At 45.4% G+C, this 26,611-nt stretch overlaps 1 protein-coding gene across 1 annotated transcript in view; it reads right to left on the bottom strand.

Annotated features, from left to right (window-relative positions):
- Positions 1-311: 311 nt before the first annotated feature.
- Positions 312-26,611, bottom strand: part of LOC141157296 (man(5)GlcNAc(2)-PP-dolichol translocation protein RFT1-like) — an 83,866-nt gene continuing 57,566 nt past the window's right edge. The window contains exons 12-13 of the mRNA XM_073644359.1: positions 3,209-3,328; positions 312-428 (exon numbers count right to left, since the gene is read on the bottom strand). Of these exons, the coding sequence (XP_073500460.1) occupies positions 383-428; positions 3,209-3,328 (166 nt within the window). The 3' untranslated portion in view covers positions 312-382. The remainder of the gene's footprint in view (positions 429-3,208; positions 3,329-26,611) is intronic.

Genomic DNA, 26,611 nt, shown 5'->3' with positions numbered 1-26,611 from the left:
CGCCACACCATGACCAGACCACATATTACCACCACATAGTGACCGAATAATACCACATACAAGGAACAAATACCACCATACTATGACCAGACCACATGTTACCATTACATAGTCAACAAATAATACTACAATAAGGATCATGAATAAAAAACACAATACTAATAACACAAATATTACCACTGGTGATATTATACACAGGAGCTCTGTATATAATGTCAGTGTACAGGTAATACAGGGATCACCAATTACATTATACACAGGAGCTCTGTATACAGTGTATAGTGTACAGGTAATACAGGGATCACCAATGACATTATACACAGGAGCTCTGTATACATTGTATAGTGTGCATTTACATGTCCTTCATCTTCGCTTTTCTTTTTCATCCGGCACAGACGGCCATCACTTCTTCCATCCAGGACTTGACGCTGCAGAGAATAACACACAGTTATCAATAGCTGATCACTTCTAGAGCACATTCCACACTTATTCCCTGATTTCTACACGACACCAGATGCAGAAAAAAGCGACATAGTGCCGCCCAGCACAGTAACAGAACCCCCCTTTTGTTACTCCCCCATGGAGAACAGTATCCTCAAAAATAAATTATATTACAGCAGTAATGTTCCCTACAGTAATTATATCCCCATTTGCCACCATAAACTAATAATACCTCATCCTGGCCCCCATACTGTAATTGTCACCCATCCTGGTCCCCTTTATTTAATAATATCCCCCATCCTAGGCTCCCATGTATCCGCCCCCCCTCCATCCTGGGCCTGCATGTATCCCCCCCACCCATCCTGGGCCTGTACGTATCACCCCCCATCATGGGCCCCCATGTATCATCCTCTCCCCCCCCTCCATCATGGGCCCCTATGAGTGATCCACTCTCTCGCCCCCCGTTCATCATGGGCCCCTATGTGTGATCCGCTCTCTCGTCCCCCCTCCATCATGAGCCCCTATGTGTGATCCGCTCTCCCCCCCTTCCATCATGGGCCCCTATGTGTCATACCCCTCCCTCCATCATGGGCCCCTATGTGTCATATCCCCCCCCTCCATCGGGCCCCTACATGTCATTCCCCCCCTCCATCATAAGCCCCTACGTGTCACCCCCCCCCCATCATGGGCCCCTATGTGTCATATCCCCCCCTCCATCATGGACCCCGGTGTGTCATATCCCCCCCCTCCATCATGGGCCCCTGTGTATCATATCCCACCCTCCATCATGGGCCCCTATCGGTCATATCCCCCCCTCCATCATGGCCCCCTATGTGTCATCTCCCCCCCTCCATCATAGGCCCCTGTGTGTAATATCCCCCCTCCATCATGGGCCCCTGTGTGCCATCCCCCCTCCATCATGGGCCCCTGTGTGCCATATCCCCACCTCCATCCTGGGCCCCTGTGTGCCATATCCCCCCCTCCATCATGGACCCCTGTGTGTCATATCCCCTCCTCCATCATGGGCCCCTGTGTGTCATATCCCCTCCTCCATCATGGGCCCCTGTGTGTCATATCCCCTCTCTATCATGGGCCCCTGTGTGTCATATCCCCTCTCTATCATGGGCCCCTGTGTGTCATATCCCCACCCTCCATCATGGGCCCCTGTGTGTCATATCCCCCCTCCCCCTCCATCATGGGCCCCTGTGTGTCATATCTCCCCTCCCCCTCCATCATGGGCCCCTATGTGTCATATCCCCACCCTCCATCGTGGGCCCCTATGTGTCATATCCCCCCCTCCATCATGGGCCCCTGTGTGTCATATCCCGTCCCCTCCATTATGGGCCTCTATGTGCCATCCGCCCCCCCCCCCCCATTCATATAGGAGAAAAAAAAGCTTCTTACCTTCCTGCGCTCCCCCGGTGTCCTCTACAGCTTCATAACGGCGTGGACGCGTGGTCTGCAACAGGGCAGCCGATCCATCGGAGGCCGCGCTCTGTCAGCAGTCCGCCGGCCAGAGGGCATCTCCACATCGCTGCTATGTGCTGCGCACTGTGTGTGTGTGTGTGGGGGGGGATGGACGGAAGGGATTTCACCATTTCACCACACTTAGAATTTTTTTCCCATTTTCCAGTGCATGTGATAGTAAAATGAATAGTGTCATTCGAAACTTTAACTCGCCACGCAAGAAAACAAACTCACATATAGCTATGTCAAAAAAAAAAAAAGTCATGGCTCATGCAAGAGGGGGAGGAAAAAAACGAAAGAGCAAAAATGGAAAATCGGGAAGTGGTTAACAAGGTGATTGCCAAAATAAAAAAATGATGTCTGAATGAGGCATAAAGGGGTTTTCCCACAAAGGAAAGTTGATTTTAATCAATAGATCTTGGAATAATAATAGCTTCCCTTCCTCCTGGGCGGGAACAAAAGAGTATACAGACATTACAGTACGGGATCATAGCTGATTCTTTCACTGAAGTAAAACATTGTTTAAAAACAGGCAGTGAAATGCTTTATCTCACAGAAAGAATCAGCTGTGATCTCCTGCTGTCCTGTCTGTATACTCTTTTGCTTCCTCCCCTGACCAGGAGCTGTGGTATGATCAGACCATGTTCCTGCACGTTCAGACACAGCCATTACACAGTGCACAGCAGGGGCACATTTATAAGATTATCTCAGCACAGGAACATTTTATTTAAACACATCCAATTGTGGAAGTTATTATTATTCCATGATCTATTGATTAAAATGTACTTTTGTTTGTGGGAAAACCCCTTTAACATCACATAACATTACATATCACACAGTATACACTAAACATTACACAGTACAACATTATATGAAGGCTTCTCAAGGGGTGTGGGCAACGTGCCCATCCCCCTACACTTTGCCCACAGAGATCCAAGCAATGGCAACCTACAAAGTACACGTCATATTGTGCCCATATAGTACTAAACTGTGTGATAAATAGAACATTAGTGCCCACACAATGCCTTTTTGTCCTTAAAGAGTGTCATATGTGGCCAACATATAGTCCACACAACCTATGGGACTGTGGAGAAATAGTAGAATTGGGATAAGAAATTGTTGTTTAACCTTCTAATCTCCTTTTTGTAACAATTATGGGTTTCCAAAAATTATTTCCATGAAAAAAAATTTCCATCTCGATGCACAGATACTATGTGTTCTTAATATAAGACTGTCAGCCCTTTAATTATTATTATTTGTTATTATAGCGCCATTCATTCCATAGTGCTTTAATACTCACATGTTGGGTCCCCGAGGCACAAAGGTATAAACACGGGTGATGTACATCAATGTTGATTCATCCTTAAGTTCTCTGACATTTGCTTTTTTATTTCTTAATGCTGAAGGTGAATTTAAAATCCTTTAAAAAAAAAATATGATAAATCTATTTATATAGTAAAACTCCCGCTCTGCCCTCTTTTTATAACTATCTGTTAAATATGTATGTCCCCTCGAACAATGACTTTTCACATTTCCAGGCTGAATGCCTGCAGAGAGCGCGGCTGCTTCTCCCATTCTGCGGGGTCAAGGTGTTCTGTCTCACATGCTACTTCCTAACACTTAGGACCATAGTGTGTTATAGTGAAGGGTTGCCATGGCGACCATCCCCGGTAGGAACGATCAAATGTAAGGCAGTCAGGAACAGAAACCATCCATCTGATTTTTTTTTCTTTCTTTTGTGTTTTAGAAATTTCCTCAAACTCCTAAATAAATGTTACATATTTTAGGCAACTTTCATCCAAGGCAGGAAATTACCTATTATCACAGAGGAACAATCCGCTTCTGGTAGAAGAGATATTGCTTATTTTCACTGAGTAATGTAGGGTGCACATGTATAAAACCCATGTGCCTGATTCTAAGGGTTTGTGTCATGGCCGTATTTTCTGTCCAAGTGCGATCCGACAAAACATCGGATCACACTCGGACCAATGTTATTCTATGGGGCCGTGCACATGTCTGATTTTTTTCTCGGACAGAGTTTTTCCCAGAAAAAAAATCGCAGCATGCACAATTTGCATCCGATATTCGTATCACACTCGGCCATATAAGTCAGTGAGTGCGTGGAAAACATCAGACTGCACTCGGATGACATCTGAGAGCAGTCCTATTTCCACAGACTGACAGAATGGAGAAATTTTTTTCCATCTCCTCATCCGAGATAATCGGATCACACTATGACAGAATATACGCCCATTTCACCCTAGCCTCATACTAATCACTTTCACTTATTTGGTTGTAAGCACTACCATTTCAGCCTTTAGGTTGCTCTACATACAGCACTTAAAGAAACCCAAAACCTGACGTTTATATCCCTTTTGCTAGTGCATTTTTTAGGTGGCGGGGGGAGAGCATTGTGTTGTGTGGAGGACCATGGGGGTGCATTATACTCTATGGAGGACCATGGGGGTGCATAATACTGTATGGAGTACCATGAGGGTGCATAATCTTGTATGGAGGACCATGGGGGTGCATTATATTGTGTGGATGACCATGGGGGTGTATTATATTGTGTGGATGACCATGGGGGTGTATTATACTGTATGACTGTATGGAGGACCATGGGGGTGCATTATACTGTATGGAGGACCATTGGGGTCCATTATACTCTATGGAGGACCATGGGGGTGCATTATACTGTATGGAAGACCATGGGGTGTGAATTATATTGTGTGGATGACCATGGGGGTGCATTAAACTCTATGACCATGGGGGTGCATTAGGCTGCGTGCCCACGTAGCGTTTTTCAAGCGTATATGCTGCGGAATTTCCGCAGCGTAAATGCTTGTGAAACGCTAGGTAATCCGCTCCCCATGGTCCCCAAGGGGATTCCGCAAGTTCTATGCACATGCTGCGGATTTTTCCGCAGCGTTTATGCTGCGTTCAAAAATCCGCAGCATGTTCATCAATTTTGCATTTCCGCAAGCGGAATTGCCTTGTGCAATGCATTAAAAAACGCAAGGCAATTCCGCATGTGGGAAACGCGATATAAACGCACGAAAAACGCGCAATAAACGCGTGCGGAATTCCGCATGCGTTTTTCCGGGAGAGGACTTGCAGAAATGAAGCAGAAATTTTCTGCTTCATTTCTGCAACGTGGGCACATAGCCTTATACTGTATGGAGGACCATTGGGGTCCATTATACTGTATGGAGGACCATGGGGGTGCATTATACTGTATGGAAGACCATGGGGTGTGCATTATATTGTATGCAGGAGCCAGTAGTGTAGCTACCGGGGGGCAGAGGGGGTGGTGGCCCCGGGCCCCACGCTGTGAGGGGGCCCACCCGGAGCTAAGTTGTGTAACTGTATCCGGCGTGCGCCGTTCCCTCTCCCATCAGTCCCCTCTGAGTCTGACGTCAGTGACGTCATCACTTGGCGCCTGACCCGCTGTGCTGAAGATGTGCGGGTCGGGTGCGGCACTTTTTTTGCCCGGTTGGGGGGGGGGGGGGGCATATTATACTACAGACTCGGCCTATGAGGGGGGCACATTATACTACAGACTCTGCCTATGAGGGGGGGCACATTATACTACAGACTCCGCCTATGAGGGGGGGGCACATTATACTACAGACTCTGCCTATGAGGGAGGGGGGGCACTTTATACAACAGTCACTGCCTATGAGGGGGGATAATTATACTACAGACTCTGCCTATGGGGGGAAACATTATACTACAGATTCTGCCTATGAGGGAGGGGGGGAACATTATACTACAGTCTCTGCCTATGGGGGGGATAATTATACTACAGACTCTGCCTATGGGGGGAAACATTATACTACAGACTCTGCCTATGGGAACGGGGGGAGCATTATAGTACAGACTCTGCCTGTGGGGGGGGGGGATTATACAACAGACTCTGCCCATGGGGGGGGCATTATACTACAGACTCTGCCTATGGGGGGCATTATACTACAGACTCTGCCTACGGGGGGGGATTATACTACAGACTCTGCCTATGGGGGGGCATTATACTATACGTAGGCTATTTGTACAGTGTGGGGATTACAGTTAGGGTTATACAGTGTGGGAGATAATGTGGGGTCTTTGCACAGTGTGGGGGCCAGCTTACAGTGTGGGAGATAATGTGGGCCCTTTGCATAGTGTGGGGACCATCTTACAGTGTGGGAGATAATGTGGGGTCTTTGCACAGTGTGGGGGCCATCATACAGTGTGGGAGATAATGTGGGGTCTTTGTACAGTGTGGGGACCATCATACAGTGTGGGAGATAATGTGGGGTCTTTGCACAGTATGGGGGCCATCATACAGTGTGGGAGATAATGTGGGGTCTTTGTACAGTGAGGGGGCCATCATACAGCTTGGGAGATAATGTGGCGTCTTTGCACAGTGTGGGGGCCATCATACAGTGTGGGAGCCATCATACAGTGTGGGAGATAATGTAGGGTCTTTGCGCAGTGTGGGGGCCATCATACAGTGTGGGAGATAATGTGGAGTTCTTGCACTGTCTGGGGGCCATCATACAGCGTGGGAGATAATGTGGGGTCTTTGCACAGTGTGAGGGCCATCATACAGTGTGGGAGATAATGTGGGGTCTTAGCACAATGTGGGGTCCATCATACAGTGTTGGAACCATCAGTTTGGGGGCTACTAAGAAGTCAGTATACTGCGTGAGGTACTATACAGTGAGGGGGAATTATACTGTGTATAAGAGAGCATCAAACTGTGTAGAGAGGAGGTGTACATGGGGGAGACTCAGGACATTATTAAATCTTAAGTTGCCACTTATTGTTATAGGGGAACTCAGGTTATTATGACTGTCATAGGGGCACACAGAGGGCATTATTACTTTCTAGATGGCATAATGTGGTCACTGTTTTCTAGGACACTTGCACACGGCCTTACTATATTCTAGAGGGTTGTTTTACCATTTAGAGAGCACACAGCAGTTGCAGTAATAGGGACACGTACAGCAGCGGCTCAGTACTGGAGTATCAGCAGGATGAGGGGTTTGTGCAGGTTGGGAATAGATTGGGACGGGGCCTGAAATGTAAGGAGTCAACTCGTTGTTGTGATCTCTGCAGATCTAAGACTCTGAGTCCTGGACGGAGGAGTTGTCGTGTCGGTCTGGGCCAGATGGAAAAGACGGGAAAAGTGAACAATTTAATCAGGAAGAACATCAGCTGTAAGTTACTATATTTAACTGTGCTGTGATCTCTTATATGTTCGTCAGGACTGGCATCTATCAATATATGTCACCATATGGCGGTAGTATCAGTGCTGATCTTTGTATAGAGATTATTTTCAGTAACAGGGCGGTCATCTGCCGAGGTTCCCCTACATCCACTCTCTGGGTGCGCCACCATAGCTGTAATCAGGGTTACCTGCTTAGGGCCCACTCAAAAGTTTCGCCTCCCCCCCCTGAACCAAAACCCTAGCTACGCCTCTGGCAGGAGCTTAGGGGTGCATTATATTGTATGGAGGACCAAGGGGTGTGCATTATATTGTATGAAGGACCATGGGGAGAGCATTTTATTATATGGAAGACCACGGGGAGAGCATTTTGTTATATGGAGGACCATGGAGGGCGCATTATATTCTATGGAGGACCATGGGGAGTGCACTATATTTTATGGAGGACCATGGGGAGTGCATTATAGTATATGGAGGGTTATGGGGGGGCGCATTGTACTATATGGAAGGCTATGTGGGGCCATTATAATATGTGGGGCCATTATAACTGTATGCAAGCAATTATACAGTGAAGGTTTGTGTGGATCCATCATACAGTGTGGGGCCATTATAGTGTATGTAGGCCCATTACAGTGCATGGAGGGCTGTGTGGGGGTCACAGTTGGGGGATCATACTGTGTAGCGGTCACCGTACTGTGCCTTGGGAGTTGAGGTGGGGTACAGTAGGGTCATTATGCTGTGCATGTGGAGGAATGCACCATGGGGGTATCTTACTGTGTTTGGGGGGCACTTTTTTGGTATAATACTTTATGGGGGCAATGAAAGAGGAGTCTGGGACTTCAGCAAGAGGAAAATTACTAAGTAAAGGCTGGAAATTTGTGAGATCTGCTCTTCTGTGACCCTGACAATTATTATTATTTTTTTTTTTTGCGGGGACCCAATTAGAACTTCTGCTATAGGGCCCCATGATTTCTATGTACACCCCTGTGCACAGCAATGTAAAGAAAACATTGCTGTGCACATGTGCAGTGTTTTGTTACTCCTTTTAACTGCTTCACTTTTTTGGGAAGCTTCATTTGGAAGCTGGCCGCTCTTTATAATAGAAGACATGAGAATAAGATATGGATGGCGGATCTGCCACAAAAACGTCTGCAAAACTTCCGCTGGAGCCGCCTCCGGCTTTTTCCTCAAACGACTTTCCTCATATGCACACACCCTAAGGCCACGTTCACACGCTCAGTATTTGGTCAGTATTTTACCTCAGTATTTGTAAGTCAAAACCAGGAGTGGAACAATCAAAGGAAAAGTATAATAGAAACACGTCACCACTTCTGTATTTATCACCTACTCCTGGTTTTATCTTACAAATACTGAGGTAAAAAATTCAACGTGTGAACATGGCCTAATTGACAATTAAAAGACATAAAAAAAACCACAAAAGTGCAACTGAGCAAATTTACCAATATTGTTTAAAAAACAAAACAAAAAAAAAACCTCTTTGTTGCCCAATGAAAACAATCACATTGTGGCATTCATTTTACTAGGGCTGTTTAAAAAAAAAATCAAAGAAAAAAACCTTTTTATCTGCAGTGAGACAATAAAAGGCTGCAGAAAACACTCACACAAAAAATAAATAAAAAGTACAAATGGCAGATATAAGCTAGTCTACATTCAGAAGATGTGATCAGACATAAGGAACTGTCCAGACAGACAATCTCCAGGATGCTTTTGCTGTGGATAAAATGATAAAGCCGTATGAACGTGCGGCTGCCACAGGGCTGATTGATGGCTTTAACAACTGCTTCCTCCTGTCCGCTCATGAGTACATGCCGGCTGAGAGGACACTTGTTCCCCAGCTCAATGACCCCGGTGGCAGCTGCATTTCTAAAGTTGCAAAGTAGCAGTTAAAATTCCGAAAAAAGAAAACGTGCGTTTGGATAAATTCTATGGGAATCTGGTTTTCTCATGGAGTTGCCTAGCAACCACCTGGCACCACATCGGAGAACTGCAGAAGTGCATTTCAGTACTGTTAATAACCCACTCATGGGAACCTTCTGCTGTCACTGACAGCCTTGGTCCATTAATGGCAAGCCATCTGATTCGGCGCTGGAGTCGAGGAGAGTCCCGACAGGTTGTTTTTTTATGCCTGGACAAAGAACTTTTTTAAAATCAGAAAAACCTGGAAAAAATACATAATTAAAGGAAATGTCTAGTGATGATCGAGCACTAAAATGCTCGAGTGCTCGGTACTGGAATCGAGAAGGTCTGACGCTCGGAGGGGCTCGACTCTAGTACCGAGTATAATAGAAGTCCATGGGAAACTTGAGCATTTTTCCAGAAGACCTTACAGTAGGGAAGGAGTGGGTGGGGGAGGGGGACAGGAAAATAGCTGAAATGGTTGGAAACAGCACTCAAATGAAATGGGAACAGCATGGGGATGACGTTTGGACGCATGTCTGACTCCCAGGTCGCTGCTGGGGACAATGTTGTCAAAGTATTACGCCACTTTTACGGACAAAACAGAAGATAAAATGGATTTTACTGGAAAAATATGTTAGGAAATAATGTTTCCTGTATAATGACTTCTATATCAGGCAAAATATGAGGGTATGTGCACACGATGCAGAAATGCTCAGGATTTTTTCCTGAGCATTTCTGCATCTCTCTGGCAGGAAAAAACGCATGCGGATTGTACATGCGGATTGTACATGCGGATTTTACATGCCTTTTTCCTGCCAGGGACATGCGGAAATGGAGCGTTCTTCACTTTCATTTCCGCATGCGGGTTGTCAAGCGCTTCCCAAGCGATTTTAGCATCACTTGGAAAGTGCTTGTCAACTTCACACTATATAAATCCATGCAACCGGCATGGATTTATATAGTGTGTGAATGTCAAAAAATAAAAAATAAATATATACTTTACCCTCTGATGGCCCCCGGTGTCCGGCTTCGCTCGGTCCCGGCTGCCGGCAGTGAAGACTTTAGGACCTTCCGACGTCAGCGTCACGTGACCCGTCACATGACTCTGACGTCAGCGAAGGTCCTTCTTCATTCAACCGCGAAGTGCGGGGAATCAAGCAGGAGCGCTGCGCGGGCCGTCAGAAGGTGAGAATATATATATTTTTTATTTTATTCTTTTTTTTTTAATGGTACCTGGGTCTGGATGAGAGTCCTCTCATCCACACCCGGGTACCATCCGCATATTAGACCGCATGAAAAGCGCATCAACATATACAGTGATGCGGATTCCATGCAGTCTAATGCAAGTCAATGGCGGCAAAAGAGCAGCGTTTCCGCAAAATTAATTGACATGCTGCGGATTTTTGACCGCAGCGTTTACGCTGCGGAAAAATCCGCATCATGGGCACAGCACATGCTAATTTCAATTGGGGAACATTGCTGCCCTTCTACCATGCGTTTTTCATGCGTTTCCGCGGCGTTTACGCAACTGCAAAACGCCGCGGAAACGCGTGAAAAACGCATCGTGTGAACTCAGCCTAAAAGAGAAAAAAATACAAAACACCTCTTCCACCCTTTAGGCTGCATGCCCACTGGCTGCGGGCTTGTAGTTTTAGTCTTGTAAAGGCAAAATAACCAAGGAACTTCCCAGCCTGATAATATAACGCCGCAGCTGTCTGCTTTACCTTGACTGGTTATCAAAAATAAGGGGGACCCCACATCATTCTTTTAAATTATTTATTTATTGAAACCAGGCTAAAAACATCTGCATAAACACACTTACAAAGCATGTGCTTTTTTTTAATCTAATGCAAGTCTATGGGGAAATTCTGCACAAAAGACTGAGCGTTCCCACAAGAGTAATTGACATGCTGCGGATCGGAAACCCGCACCACGGGTGAGTTTACACAGCATAAAAAAGAAGTACAGTGGGCATGAGATTTCTATTAATCCCATCCACTGTGCTTGGACTGCACAACCCAGCGTTTTGGATGCAGCAAAAATATGCTGCGTCCAGAACGCTAGTAATTCTGATTGTGGGCATGCAGCCTAAGACCCGATGACGCGATGCAGCCGGCCAATCACAGTAATGTCAGTAGCCAACATGGCTACAGAATTACAGTGTATGGCAGGCAATCCCCGCATGTTTATTAGCTGTCTAACTTGAGCACCGGCAAATACTGGATCGAGTAATGAGCATACCCGAACACCCCAATGCTTGATCGTATATTCAGCAGTGGGGAGTACGCTCGCTCATCACTGGAAATGGCATTATGAATACATTCCTAAATGCCTTTAAGGCCTCATTCAGACGTCTGTGAATTCCGCACGTGTTCTATCCGCAATTGTCATAGTTAGAACACATATACATTAAAGTTTATTGAGCTGTTCACATGTCCGTGATTTTTAATTGCAGAAAAATAATGTGCAGAAATGTCCGTTTTTGATCAGACTCACGGATCAAAATTACCCATAAAAGTCTATGAGTCTGTGAAAATCACGGAAAGCACATGGATGGCAGTGGTGTACAATCCGTGTGCTGTCCATGATTAACATTGCAGTAGATAGGAGACGCTTTGCCATTTATTTCTTTGTTACATGAAAATGACTCATGGTAAAAACTGACATTGACCAAACTCTAATCACAATAGGATCCAAAACAATAAAGAAAGTCAGAGCAGTTTTTAAAAAAATTGTTCCTAGAATTTTAATAGAACAGATGCTTGTTTGCATGTAAAGTAGTAGAAAGAGGTGTTTTTCCAGTGGATATTCTAATCTAATGTTTTAAATACCAGGAGTACAGAGGTAAGTAGAGGCTGCTCATACTGCTGTTCACCCTGTCTATCTAATTTAATACTGGAGATATCAGGGGTGCTGACATAAGAGGAGGCTGCTCACACTGCTGTCTCCCTGTCTTTCTGATCTAATACTGGCGATACCAGGAGAGCTGAGGTAAGAAAAGGCTGCACATACCACTGTCTACCCTTCTTATCCGATCTAATACTGGAGATACCAGCAGTGCTGAGGTCAGAAGAGGCTGCTCACACTGCTGTTCACAATGTCTATATGATCTAATACTGGAGATATCAAGGGTGCTGAGGTAAGAAAAGACTGCTCACACTGCTGTCCATCCTGTCTATCTAATCTAATACTGGGGATATTAGTGGTGCTGACATAAGAAGAGGCTGCTCACACAGCTGTCCACCCTGTTTATCTGATCTAGTACTGGAGATATCAGGGGTGCTGAGGTAAGAAGAAGCTGCTCACATTGCTGTCCACCCTGTCTATCTGATCTATTACTGGAGATATCAGGGGTGCTGAGGTAAGAAAAGGCTGCTCACACTGCGGTCCATCCTGTCTTTCTAATCTATTACTGGGGATATTAGTGGTGTTGAGGTAAGAAGAGGCTGCTCACACTGCTGTCCTCCCTGTCTATCTGATCTATTACTGGAGATATCAGGGGTGCTGAGGTAAGAAGCGGCTGCTGTCCACCCTGTCTATCTGATCTATTATTGGAGATATCAGGGGTGCTGAGTTAAGAAGAGGCTGCTCACACTGCTGTCCACCCTGTCTATCTGATCTGTTACTGGAGATATCAGGGGTGCTGAGGTAAGAAGAGGTTGCTCACACTGCTGTCCATATCATCTAATACTGGAGATATCTGGGGTGCTGAGTTAAGAAGAGGCTGCTCACACTGCTGTCCACCCTGTCTATCTGATCTGTTACTGGAGATATCAGGGGTGCTGAGGTAAGAAGAGGCTGCTCACACTGCTGTCCATCCTGTCTTTCTAATCTATTACTGGGGATATTAGTGGTGTTGACTTAAGAAGAGGCTGCTCACACTGCTGTCCATATCATTTAATACTGGAGATATCTGGGGTGCTGAGGTAAGAAGAGACTGCTCACACTGCTGTACACCCTGTCTATCTGATCTATTACTGGAGATACCAGGGGTGCTGAGGTAAGAAGAGGCTACTCACACTACTGTCTATCTGATCTAATACTGGAGATATCAGGGGTGCCGACATAAGAAAAGGCTGCTCACACTGCTGTCTACTCTGTACACTGTCTTTCTGATCAAATACTGGAGATACTAAAAGTGCTTAAGTAAAAAGAGGCTCCTCATTATTTATTTATAATGACATTTCATTTAGTTTGTTTTTTTTCTTTTCCTCAAGAATCCTTTTATCTGGAAGCAATCTAGGTAAAAGACACCAGCATGGAATTAAAATTGGACAAAATGAATTCCTCCCCCTTTCTATGTGTAGTATGGTCTTCTGTAATTCTTTTGGCAACTGTGATGTTTAGTTGCTCGATTTTATGGCCAGATGCTAATGCAGATGTCATAGAGCCCTATTACAAAACTCGACATAGGTCACATTCATTTTGAGAGCTCCCCAAAATCTACTAGACTTTTATTAAAGTTAACATCCACAATTCATTTTTTTTGTCTAAAAATTGTTTGTTGAGCAATTTAATTTTTTTTTCTGCATGGAGGAGTTCTGTTTTTCAGATGTGATATATTACATAATTCTAAGTTTGTACAGTCATCACTTGGTGGAGCTAAATGGATAGGGATGTGTAAAGCAAAACAGATCATAGAGCGCGGTAAAAATCTGTATGCAGTGATTTTTCCCTAGTATTGGCTGCTAGTAGTTAAAACGTAAGGCTGTGTGCACACATTGCGTTTTTGCTGCATGTTTTTCAATACAGATTTTTCACAAAACCTGAAGGGTTTTCTGATGCCTGCAAAGTGAATGAGAATCCTGAAGTCTCATGCACACTTTGCTTATTTGTGACTCGCAGATTTGGTGCAGAACTAAATCTGCAGCATGTCAATTCTTTCAGCCTTTTTGCTGCAGATTTCATCCATACTAATGAATGGAAAAAAAATCTGCACCAAAAACACAAGTAAGGCTATGTTCACAGATTGCGTTTTTTCAGTTGTTTTTTTTTGCTACAAAACCTGATCTCTTGGCAGGAAAGAAGCTGTGTCAAAAACGCAGGTTTGGGGGCGTTTTTGGTACTTTTTTCAGGATCCCAAAGTTCAGCTTTACTTCTGTAGCACCCCGAGGGCTCGGCTGCTACAGGGGTATTGCACCTCAGACCAGAGGTGTGATATTCCACTCCCGGGTAAGGATGGAGTGTGGACCAGGACTCGTTTAGCTGCATGCACCACACACATCCCATTTCCGAGGGACAGCTCAACGGTGCTCCCACAGAAGTGCAGGCACGACAGCTTCTGTCCCTGGCTGGGGTGGGGCGGGGAAAGGAATACCCAGTGGTGTAGGAGCAGATAGGGGTGGGTCTCTGGGCATAGGCAGGAGTCCATTGGTTGCTAGTCACCTGGGCTCACACATAGAGGGAGGTATAAAAGGTGGGCACCATCTTAGAACAGAGTTCAGTTCAGTTCAGTGGAGACAGTCTGAGGAGAAGACGGGAAGCAGAGCCCCTGCATGGGCTCTGCTCTGCAGGCAGGCCTTGTCAGGAGGCTGAAGCCTGAGAGAGAGAGAGAGAGAAAAGAAGGAACAGAAAGGAAAGTAGGAAAGGAACTGGAACAGAGGAGAAAGGAAGCAAGGAACACAGAGAAAGGCCCAGAGACACGAAGGCAGAAGGAACCCCATATGCCCAGGAGATACAGGGTGAAGGGTTGGCAGAACAGGGTACCGGAACCCAAATTGGTGGAGGCAACAGATTCCTCAGCCAAAGACCGGAGGTTGTTACCACATCTTGGTGCGACCCCTCACTACATCCACCAGAAAGGCATACCACATAGGGTCAGGGAAACCGGGAGAGGTTTCGCCAACAGAAGGCCCGAGGAAGCTGGACAAAGGTGGGTCACTGGTGGGGACGGCCAGAGAAAGGAAAGGAAGGGAGCCCTGTGCCACGCTCTGGAATTGCCTGGGAGTTGGTCGAGTCCCTTGCCTGGTGGACGCAGCACGGCTCAGGCGGTCCCTCATGTGCACAAGTGACCAGAATAACAACTGTGAGTAAAGCTTTGGAAACTGCAATTACAAGTCTCTGTGTTTCATCGCCGCACCAGCACCATTACTACCGGGACACTCACACCATCAATCCCATCATCATCCACATTAGCTGCCCTAAGGCAATACTTCTCCCGTGGGGAGTTATCCCATACTCGGCTGCGCAAACAACATCAGCCTCAGCGGTCGGCAGCGCAGCGGCGGTCCCCACTGACCGCAATCCACGGGTGGCGTAGTCGGACACTTATTATAACACCAATAGACTGCCACTGGTTTGACCACTCTGGGCACGGACCGGGTCAGCGCCACGGAGACTACAACCCCCAGCATCCTACAAAAGGCCCGGTTCCGGGTTCCCCTGCACAGCACAGGCCCAGGGGGCGCGTCAACTTTGGCGTAGTCGGCAGGATCTTTACCAACCCACCACAAGCGGGTATTGCGTGCCTGAAGAAGATTGTGCATGTACCTTGAAAAGAAGTCTCCCGCCATTTCCAGAAGTTTCCCGCCGTCCGGAGTCGTTTCCCGCCATCCGGAGCCGATTCCCGCCATCAGACGCCATCTTGGACCGTTTCCCGCCATCGGACGCCATCTTGGGTCGTTTCCCGCCGTCTTCCCGCCATCCGCAGTCGTTTTCCCGCCATCGGGCGCCATCTTCGGGACGCCGCGCGGGAAGAAGAGGGGCGTGGATGCCGAAAGCGCGCAAGATCTGAAGCTCCGCCCCACGCACCGACGCTGCGTAAGGTCCTAGAAGGGAGAGGGAGCGACGCTGACGTCACAGGAGCGCGACGCAAGGTCCTCAACCCCAACGATCGACTGCGGAGCCGCGGCCTACGGAGGAAGATCAACGCAAGGTAGGCCACGGTCCACCAGGGGGGAGGTGGACACCAGGAACGGAGAGCAAGATGGCGGACCGGCAGCAGACCAAGCTGCCCAGCATCGGCAGTGCCCCAGCCGTCGCGGGCCCCGACCAGCGCCAGGAGAAGACGCGTGATGCAGGAGCGGTCGCGGGAGCAGGTAAGAGGAGTCTCCCTGTCCCGGACGCTGCCAGCGTCAGCCTGCTCCCGGGCCCCCTGGTGGAGCCGCCGATCCCAGGCGCTGAAAACACCGACCTGCTCCAGACCCCGCAACAAGCCCTGCTGCCGAGCCCTCCAGCCCTGGTCACTGCCGCCACCAGCCCGCGCCCAGGCCCAAAGTCGCACCCTCTGACCCCGGGCGTCATTAACAGCGACCTTCTCCAGGTCCGGTCGCAAGGCCTGCTACACAAGGGCGCAAAGGGACTGTATGCCCTCCATGTCCACCATCTAACAGAGGAGGAACTGCGGTACCGCCCAGACATGGACTACCCTGAGGGCCCAGACAGGTCTGAAGAGTACAAGGAGGAAGGAGCATCAGGAGGACACCATTACTAATGAACGGTAAATTGAACTGTACATAGTTACCCGTCAGGGTATAAGAACTGTTATGAGAACTTGCTGAAACTGTTAAATGATTGAAGTGTGGTCCCCGTTGGGACTAGTGTGGAGTTATTAAAGGGACTGTTACCTGTGTGCCCCTAATCCCTAACCAGGCTGAGGACTGTGAGCAGCCATTCCCCTATCCTCACTGGCCGAGGACTGAGAGCGGCCACCCTTGTAAATAGTTGCGCTTCTTAAAGCGCCCCCTACTGGTTTTATACAAAAACCGCAACGTCTACCTCAAGGCGGATTAAATGGACTGTTGCACCTTTACCTGGTCGCAAGTTGCACAGTGGCCAGTGAAGAAGAGAATCTACTAAAATGTTTTACCAGAAAAAGTTTGATATGCTGAATAGTTTTATATGCTGCTAGAAAATGTTATATGACAAAAGAGTTCCAGTAATATTAAAAGTGCAGTATAATGTCTAGTAAAGAGAAAGTGTTTCCTATAAAGGGAAGTTGAATAATGCCGGCCGGTTTCTAATGTGAAAAGTTTTGAAAAAGTATTGCATGTTTTTGAATTGTCTTTGCTCTTTTCCAGCCCGGGGACGTGCTGTGATTTACCAGGGGGGAATGTAGCACCCCGAGGGCTTGGCTGCTACAGGAGTATTGCACCTCAGACCAGAGGTGTGATATTCCACTCCCGGGTAAGGATGGAGTGTGGACCAGGACTCGTTTAGCTGCATGCACCACACACACCCCATTTCCGAGGGACAGCTCAACGGTGCTCCCACAGAAGTGCAGGCACGACAGCTTCTGTCCCTGGCTGGAGTGGGGCGGGGAAAGGAATACCCAGTGGTGTAGGAGCAGATAGGGGTGGGTCTCTGGGCATAGGCAGGAGCCCATTGGTTGCTAGTCACCTGGGCTCACACATAGAGGGAGGTATAAAAGGTGGGCACCATCTTAGAACAGAGTTCAGTTCAGTTCAGTGGAGACAGTCTGAGGAGAAGACAGGAAGCAGAGCCCCTGCATGGGCTCTGCTCTGCAGGCAGGCCTTGTCAGGAGGCTGGAGCCTGAGAGAGAGAGAGAGAGAGAGAAGAAGGAACAGAAAGGAAAGTAGGAAAGGAACTGGAACAGAGGAGAAAGGAAGCAAGGAACACAGAGAAAGGCCCAGAGACACGAAGGCAGAAGGAACCCCATATGCCCAGGAGATACAGGGTGAAGGGTTGGCAGAACAGGGTACCGGAACCCAAATTGGTGGAGGCAACAGATTCCTCAGCCAAAGACCGGAGGTCGTCACCACATCTTGGTGCGACCCCTCACTACATCCACCAGAAAGGCATACCACATAGGGTCAGGGAAACCGGGAGAGGTTTCGCCAACAGAAGGCCCGAGGAAGCTGGGCAAAGGTGGGTCACTGGTGGGGACGGCCAGAGAAAGGAAAGGAAGGGAGCCCTTTGCCACGCTCTGGAATTGCCTGGGAGTTGGTCGAGTCCCTTGCCTGGTGAACGCAGCACGGCTCAGGCGGTCCCTCATGTGCACAAGTGACCAGAATAACAACCGTGAGTAAAGCTTTGGAAACTGCAATTACAAGTCTCTGTGTTTCATCGCCGCACCAGCACCATTACTACCGGGACACTCACACCATCACTCCCATCATCATCCACATTAGCTGCCCTGAGACAATACTTCTCCCGTGGGGAGTTATCCCATACTCGGCTGCGCAAACAACATCAGCCTCAGCGGTCGGCAGCGCAGCGGCGGTCCCCACTGACCGCAATCCACGGGTGGCGTAGTCGGACACTTATTATAACACCAATAGACTGCCACTGGTTTGACCACTCTGGGCACGGACCGGGTCAGCGCCACGGAGACTACAACCCCCAGCATCCTACAACAGGCTCGGTTCCAGGTTCCCCTGCACAGCACAGGCCCAGGGGGCGCGTCACTTCCACCATAGAAGCATGAACACAGATCACCAATGCAAGACATACGTGAAACCATATTAACAAGAATTTCAAATGTAACAGTGGTGGAGGTGAATTGTTCAGGAATAGTTTTTCTAAGACACTGGCAGTGCATTGAGTTTGTAGGACACTATTTACTTTCACTATATGGTCTGCCATTCAGTTGCTCAGGGCATTGTTCAATTTCACACCTCCCTGGGCCACAGGTTTTGTTCAATCTCACTTGTAGCTCAGCCAATGTTTACTGTGTACACATCACTAATTTAATTAAACTATTCTAATCCAAACTGCCATCTCAGGTGACCAAGACAAGATGGTAAAATCACAAAAATAAACGAGTTTCACATAATGTTCTACTTGCTTTTTTTCACTAAATGTGTGTTTTTGCCGCTGCGTTTTTCCTGCCAAGAGATGCAGAAATTTCTGCATAAAATACTTAATGTGTGCACATACTCTTGGTGTGATGACGAGCAGCTTCTTAGCTGTTTTATTTTATTAGTAATTAGTGTCTCTTTCCAATAGATAGAACACATATGATACATTTTACATAAAAAACAAGTGTGACCAGTCATGGTCAGGAAGCTTCTTCCTTCACAAATCTCAAAAACAGTTTTATTTCTGTTCTAAATGAGATAACCTCAAGACCTCCAATGCTATTAAGACAAGGTTTCTGGTACTCTCGTTAATTACAAGTCACAGTGCAGAGCGCAGACACCTCTCCACTGAGAACTGAAAACAAAAAACCCTATTCTTTTGATCATCGGAGCCAAAATTACAGAATCCACACCAATCACAGTGTGTGATTGACATGTCAGAAAAAGATCTAATTGGAAAACCCTCAACCATCAGCACACTGTAATAGGAAAAGTGAGTGAGCTGAGAGCAGCGAGAAAGACCTTCCATCTTCATCATTATCTAGGCATTTAACCCTCTTAAGACAAAGCCTGTTGTGGTTTTAAGGACAAAAAAATGTCCTGTTTTATTTTTTGGTTCCAGAATGTACACCATAGAACATAGAACATATGGTCGAATTTTCTAATTCAGGTGTTTGATCATATTTTAAATTCATTTTGGTGACACAAATACACAAATACCTGTTTATTCAAGGAGTAAATGAGAAAATTCTAGCTATCGGCATTTTCTTCTAGGGAGAGATCACTTATTTATACTGTATAGTGAGTATTAGGTTCCATGAGAATTTTTTTTTTATAATGAGGTATCCCTCAAAGATATACAGTACTGTGCAAAAGTTTTAGGCAGCTGAAGGAAAATACTACAAAGTAACAATGCTTTAAAAAATAGAAGTGCTAATAGTTTATTTTCATAAATTAACAATATGGAAACTAATAAATAAAAGAAGAATCTAAATAAAATCAATATTTGCCTTCAAAATATCATCAATTCTTCTGGTTACACTTGCACACAGTTTTTGATGGTACTCATCAGAGAGATTGTTCCAAACATCTTGGAGAACTGACCACAGATCTTCTGTGGATGTCGCTTACACAAATCCTGTTTTTTCATGTAATCCTAGACAGACTCAATGATGTTGAGATCAGGGCTCTGTGGGAGCCATATCATCACTGATGTAGTGATACCACATGCAAAGTGTTACATCCTGCTATCCACGTTCAAAGAAGACTGGTGTGTGACGTTGTATCCACAATTGGTGATACTTGTTGCCAGGAGGGCCACCACCCTATGTGCATAACTGGCAATAGCGGCAAGGACCCACGTAAGTAGAATGTCGCACGGAGCAAAGGTTTTAGTAATGTCAGGGGTATGGTAGCCAGATCACATGTGCCATCTTGACTCTATTGGATCATGGTTGGACTCCTGTTTAGGGAATCTCTTTAGCCTCAGGTATTCATTATTTCTTGGATTAGATAATACATTTCCAGACTATACTTTGTCTTTAATGAGGGTCAAATTATATATATATTGTTTATGAATATATACGCTCTTCAACATAGAAATTGGAACACCAAGAAGTCATAGAATGATGAAAGTCACAAGATCAATGGACATGTTAATTGTATGCAAATGATGAAAATATAGAGACAACATTTTCCAAAACATCTTGATTTATTCAGTACCAAGTATAAGCTCCGCACTCAAAAAACACCAAACTTATACACCTTGGTTGCTATCAGTGAGGTTATTAATAGTTGTCTGAGAAATGTTCTGCTACCTTGAATGTACTTGGGTATGGAAATCATCAAGAGCCGCAGGATGGCAGATGCTTTTGCAATTTCTGACCAATGACGACCTAGATGTGAACAATAGGAGACAAGTCCAGAGATGTTGCATGTCATGGTAGCATGTTTAGGCCAGGCAGGCTCCTCACATTATCAATAGCAACAGGTGGCATGGTGTTGTAAAACAGCTCTTGGAACAATTGGCTCCACTGCCATCTTGTTCTGCACCATGACAGCCTTTTGGATGAGATCAACAGAACACCTGTAACTGGACGTCTGGCTCGTTGCCTTCTGATTGTCTGTGTAGACTCTGTTTGAAGTCTTAGGTTTGGTATGTGGCATCTAATTTCATTTGTGGTACAGAATGGATCATATGAACAATTCTTTCAATCTGACAAGACTACACAGGCAGTGCCATGAAGAGACCTTCACGAGGGAACATCACGCTGGACCTACTCCTGGGATTATGCTGTAGGGTGACCTAATGTACAGTATCCAGACTCTACTAATCTTCATTCCAGGTACACTAACAGCTCGGTGTTACATTGATTTGGTGGTGGAACCAGTGGTACAACCATTTCTCCAAAGTATTTTAACATGACGCCAGGCTACATGTTGCTCATGTTACGGTGTGAAGCCATTGTGACCTAAACGTGCTACCATGGGTGCTGTTGGACTGGTCTAGTCACAAGCTCCTCCACAAGCAGCCATTTTATGGACAGAAGTGCTGGTTTGTGAGGAAAACTGCACTAACAAGAGAAAGTGACCAACCCCTTTAACTATGTGAGACTGCTATCAGCTTCCTGCACTTTAACGTCTATACTTCATCAAAGTGTATATGTGACATTTTACTTGGTCCGTTAGTCAATGTGTCTGAATGGATGTAATTGTTTCCGTTACCAGTCGAGAGGAACACACTGATTTTTTGCTCAGGTCAGTATTTTTTCTCAGGAGTGGGAGACAAAACCAGGAGTGGAACAATCAGAGAAAAGGTATAATAGAAACAAGTCACCAATTCTGCATTTATCACCCACTCCTGGTTTTGGCTCCTGAGAAAAAATACTGACGGAATAATGACAAAATACCGATAGTGGGGCCGTGGCCTTAGGCTAAGTCGCCAGAGGGAAAATTGCAACATTTCTGAATCTTCTTTTAATATTAATAATAGAGATGAGAGAATCTGTTCAATGCAAACAAATCGACTTTGTGTTGAATTTATAAGAATTTGTTGAAAACAGAAAACTAACAACTTTTGCCATTGTGTTGCCATTTTCTGAGTCCCACAATGTTTTTTATTTTTCAGTCAGTAGAGCGGTGTGATTACTATTTTTTTCCGTGACAAGCTGACGCTTGTTTGATATCTATTCGTGGTACATACGACACTTTGATTACATTTTATTGCATTTTTTGGGGGGTTATTTTGACAGAAAAACTGCAATTCTGGCATTTTAATTGTCTCTCCTCTGTACAGCGTTTACCGTACATGTACATTTTAGATTCTGATAGACTGTATTTTCACGTAAAAGGCTTTACCAAATAATATATATATATATATATATATATATATATATATATATATTAACAAAAATATAAAACAAATGTTTATATTTTTATTTTTTTTATGACATAATCTTTTAGTAACTTTAGGTAACTTGAACCTGTGAGTGTTTGTCCCAGGGATGGACATATTTATGCAACCTTTGCAGCTGCACAGGGCCACTTCCACCTCCAAACTATCAAGAAGCTTCTTTCATAGTCACTTTATTGGACTGTAAAGGGCCTACATACTGTTCTTACATAGGAGGCCTCTTCTGTCTGTGGTTTGTTCTGTGTACTGCAATCAATACTACCTCTTTCTGCAGGATAACACACCCTGGCGCAATGCAAATATTGTTTAGGAGTGGTTGGAAGAACATGACAAAGCGTTTAACCACTTCGCGCCAGAGCCTGTTTTTGCCTTCGTGACCAGGCCAATTTTTTCAATTCTGACCACTGTCACTTTATGAGGTAATTACTCTGGAACGCTTCAACGGATCCCCCTGATTCTGAGATTGTTTTTTTGTGACATATTGTACTTCATGATAGTGGTAAAATTTCTTCGATATCACTTGTGTTTATTTGTGAAAAAATCGGAAATTTGGCAAAAATTTTGAAAATTTTGCAATTTTCAAACTTTGAATTTTCATGCCCTTTAATCAGAGAGATGTGTCACACAAAATAGTTAATGAATAACATTGCCCACATGTCTACTTCACATCAGCACAATTTTGGAACCAAAATTTTTTTCTGTTAGGAAGCTATAAGGGTTAAAAGTTGATTAGCGATTTCTCATTTTTACAACAAAATTTACAAAAACATTTTTTTAGGGACCACATCTTATTTGAAGTGACTTTGAGGAGCCTTTATGACAGAAAATACCCAAAAGTGATACCATTCTAAAAACTGCACCCCTCAAGGTGCTCAAAACCACATTCAAGAAGTTTATTAACCCTTCAGGTGCTTCACAGGAATTTTTGGAATGTGGAAGAAAACAATGAACATTTAACTTTTTTTCACAAAACTGCTACTTTAGCCTCAAATTTTTAATTTTTACAAGGGCAGCCAGAAAAAATGGACCCCAAAATGTGTTGTGCAATTTCTCCTGAGCATGCTGATACCCCATATGTGGTGCAAAGCCACTGTTTGGGCGCACGGCATGGCTCGGAAGGTAAGGAGCGCCATTTGACTTTTGGAATGGAAATTTGACTGGAATCGATAGCGGACGCCATGTTGCATTTGGAGAGCCCCTGAGGTGCCTAAACAGAGGAAACCCCCAACAAGTCACCCCGTTTTGGAAACTAGACCCCTCAAGGAACTTATCTAGATGTGTGGTGAGCACCTTGAACCCCCAGGGGCTTCACAGAATTTTATAATGTTGAAGGGTGAAAATAAAAAAACACATTTTTAACACAAAACTGCTACTTTAGCCTCAAATTTTTAATTTTCACAAGGGCAGCCAGAAAAAATGGACCCCAAAATGTGTTGTGCAATTTCTCCTGAGCACGCTGATACCCCATATGTGGTGCAAAGCCACTGTTTGGGCGCACGGCATGGCTCGGAAGGTAAGGAGCGCCATTTGACTTTTGGAATGGAAATTTGACTGGAATCGATAGCGGACGCCATGTTGCATTTGGAGAGCCCCTGAGGTGCCTAAACAGAGGAAACCCCCAACAAGTCACCCCATTTTGGAAACTAGACCCCTCAAGGAATTTATCTAGATGTGTGGTGAGCACCTTGAACCCCCAGGGGCTTCACAGAATTTTATAATGTTGAAGGGTGAAAATAAAAAAACACATTTTTAACACAAAACTGCTACTTTAGCCTCAAATTTTTAATTTTCACAAGGGCAGCCAGAAAAAATGGACCCCAAAATGTGTTGTGCAATTTCTCCTGAGCATGCTGATACCCCATATGTGGTGCAAAGCCACTGTTTGGGCGCACGGTATGGCTCGGAAGGTAAGGAGCGCCATTTGACTTTTGGAATGGAAATTTGACTGGAATCGATAGCGGACGCCATGTTGCATTTGGAGAGCCCCTGAGGTGCCTAAACAGAGGAAACCCCCAACAAGTCACCCCATTTTGGAAACTAGACCCCTCAAGGAACTTATCTAGATGTGTGGTGAGCACCTTGAACCCCCAGGGGCTTCACAGAATTTTATAATGTTGAAGGGTGAAAATAAAAAAACACATTTTTAACACAAAACTGCTACTTTAGCCTCAAATTTTTAATTTTCACAAGGGCAGCCAGAAAAAATGGACCCCAAAATGTGTTGTGCAATTTCTCCTGAGCACGCTGATACCCCATATGTGGTGCAAAGCCACTGTTTGGGCGCACGGCATGGCTCGGAAGGTAAGGAGCGCCATTTGACTTTTGGAATGGAAATTTGACTGGAATCGATAGCGGACGCCATGTTGCATTTGGAGAGCCCCTGAGGTGCCTAAACAGAGGAAACCCCCAACAAGTCACCCCATTTTGGAAACTAGACCCCTCAAGGAACTTATCTAGATGTGTGGTGAGCACCTTGAACCCCCCAGGGGCTTCACAGAATTTTATAATGTTGAAGGGTGAAAATAAAAAAACACATTTTTAACACAAAACTGCTACTTTAGCCTCAAATTTTTAATTTTCACAAGGGCTGCCAGAAAAAATGGACCCCAAAATGTGTTGTGCAATTTCTCCTGAGCACGCTGATACCCCATATGTGGTGCAAAGCCACTGTTTGGGCGCACGGCATGGCTCGGAAGGTAAGGAGCGCCATTTGACTTTTGGAATGGAAATTTGACTGGAATGGATAGCGGACGCCATGTTGCATTTGGAGAGCCCCTGAGGTGCCTAAACAGAGGAAACCCACAACAAGTGACCGAATTTTACAATCTACTCCTCTGTATAAATTAATCTAGTGGTGGGAAAATAAGTAGATAGGTAAATGGTCACTAAACCCATAGATGAATTCCCACAGAGGTGTCATTTCCATAATGGGGTCACTTCAGGGGGGATTATGCTGTTCTGGCACTTTTCAGAGTACCAGAGCTAAAGAATCCCCCCTGAAGTGACCCCATTTTGGAAATGACACCCCTCTGGAAATTCATCTATGGGTTTAGTGACCATTTTAACTCGATGGATGATTTCCAGAAACAAGCACGCAATGGAAGGTTTAGATTCTGGAGAACCCCCCCTGGAAATTAAGTGAGCTCTACTCGAATATGTCATTCACTAAATGAACCAAATGTTTGAATGACAAATTGGGATACATTTTTACAGTTTAAAAACGTGGTTCTGTGTGGTAGATTTTAAAGCAGTCAGTGACGCATAAGGCTGGCAATGATGGGCATTGTGGGCAATAGTAGCGGGTATCACGCCTCATTCCTCTCTTAGTACATACACAACATCTTTTCTGGGGGTTCCTTCTTGTTTCCGTTGCTGGAATAAGTGCAATAAAATGTCGCTCAGTGAGTCTTTTCACATCCTCAGATTCTAATGGATGAGCGGGGCTGACACTTTGAAAGACAAGATTTTCAATTACCTTTTCTTGATAATCAAGAAAAGGATCTGAATTTCCTGCTTTTTTGTACAACACAAAAGAATTGTATGTGGCCACCTGAAACAAATAAATAACCAACTTTTTATACCAGGTATAGGACTTTCTTGATACCTGGTATGGCTGTAGAACCTGGTCTGCAAGGTCCACACCCCCCATGTGTTTGTTGTAGTCAATGACTGACACAGGTTTTTGCTTCGGAGTGGTGGATCCTAGTTCTACAGTGGCCCTTGTGGCATCTGTGTGGATCGAGCTGAGGACAAAAATATCCCTCTTATCCCTATATTTCAGGGCAAGCAGCTCTCCGTTGCGTACAGCCCCTGACTGCCCCTTTTGAAACTTTTGGTTGACCAATGGTTGTGGAAACCCCTGACGGTTTTTACGGATGGTCCCACAAGCCCCGATGTTGTGTTCAACCAGACTTTTAAATAGGGGTATGCTGGTGTAATAATTGTCCACATATAGATTGTAGCCTTTTTGAAAAAATGGACTTATCAGCTCCCAAACAATTTTTCCAGATGTCCCCAGATAAGTAGGGCATCCTGGTGGGTTTAGTTGGCTGTTTTTCCCCTCATATATGCGAAAAGCGGATGTGTATCCGGTTGACCTTTCGCACATTTTATAGAGCTTTATTCCAAACCTTGCCCTTTTAGATGGGATAAATTGCTTGAGGTGCAGTCTTCCTTTGAATTTTACGAGGGACTCATCTATAGAAATATTTTGTGTTGGGGTGTAGAGGCTTAAGAATTTTTCTGACAAATTTTCAATGATGGGTCTAATTTTATATAACCTGTCATGTTCTGGGGCATTTCTGGGCAGGCATTGACTATTGTCGTTAAAATGCCAAAACCGCATGAGCATTTCATAACGGGTCCTAGGCAGAATGACTGAAAACATAGGGGTGGCTTGAACAG

Source organism: Phyllobates terribilis, unplaced genomic scaffold, assembly GCF_046119375.1.
Source record: "Phyllobates terribilis strain yellow unplaced genomic scaffold, ASM4611937v1 Scaffold_8__6_contigs__length_399053987, whole genome shotgun sequence".
NCBI lineage: Eukaryota > Metazoa > Chordata > Amphibia > Anura > Dendrobatidae > Phyllobates > Phyllobates terribilis.
This window is presented reverse-complemented; position numbering and strand designations above follow the sequence as displayed.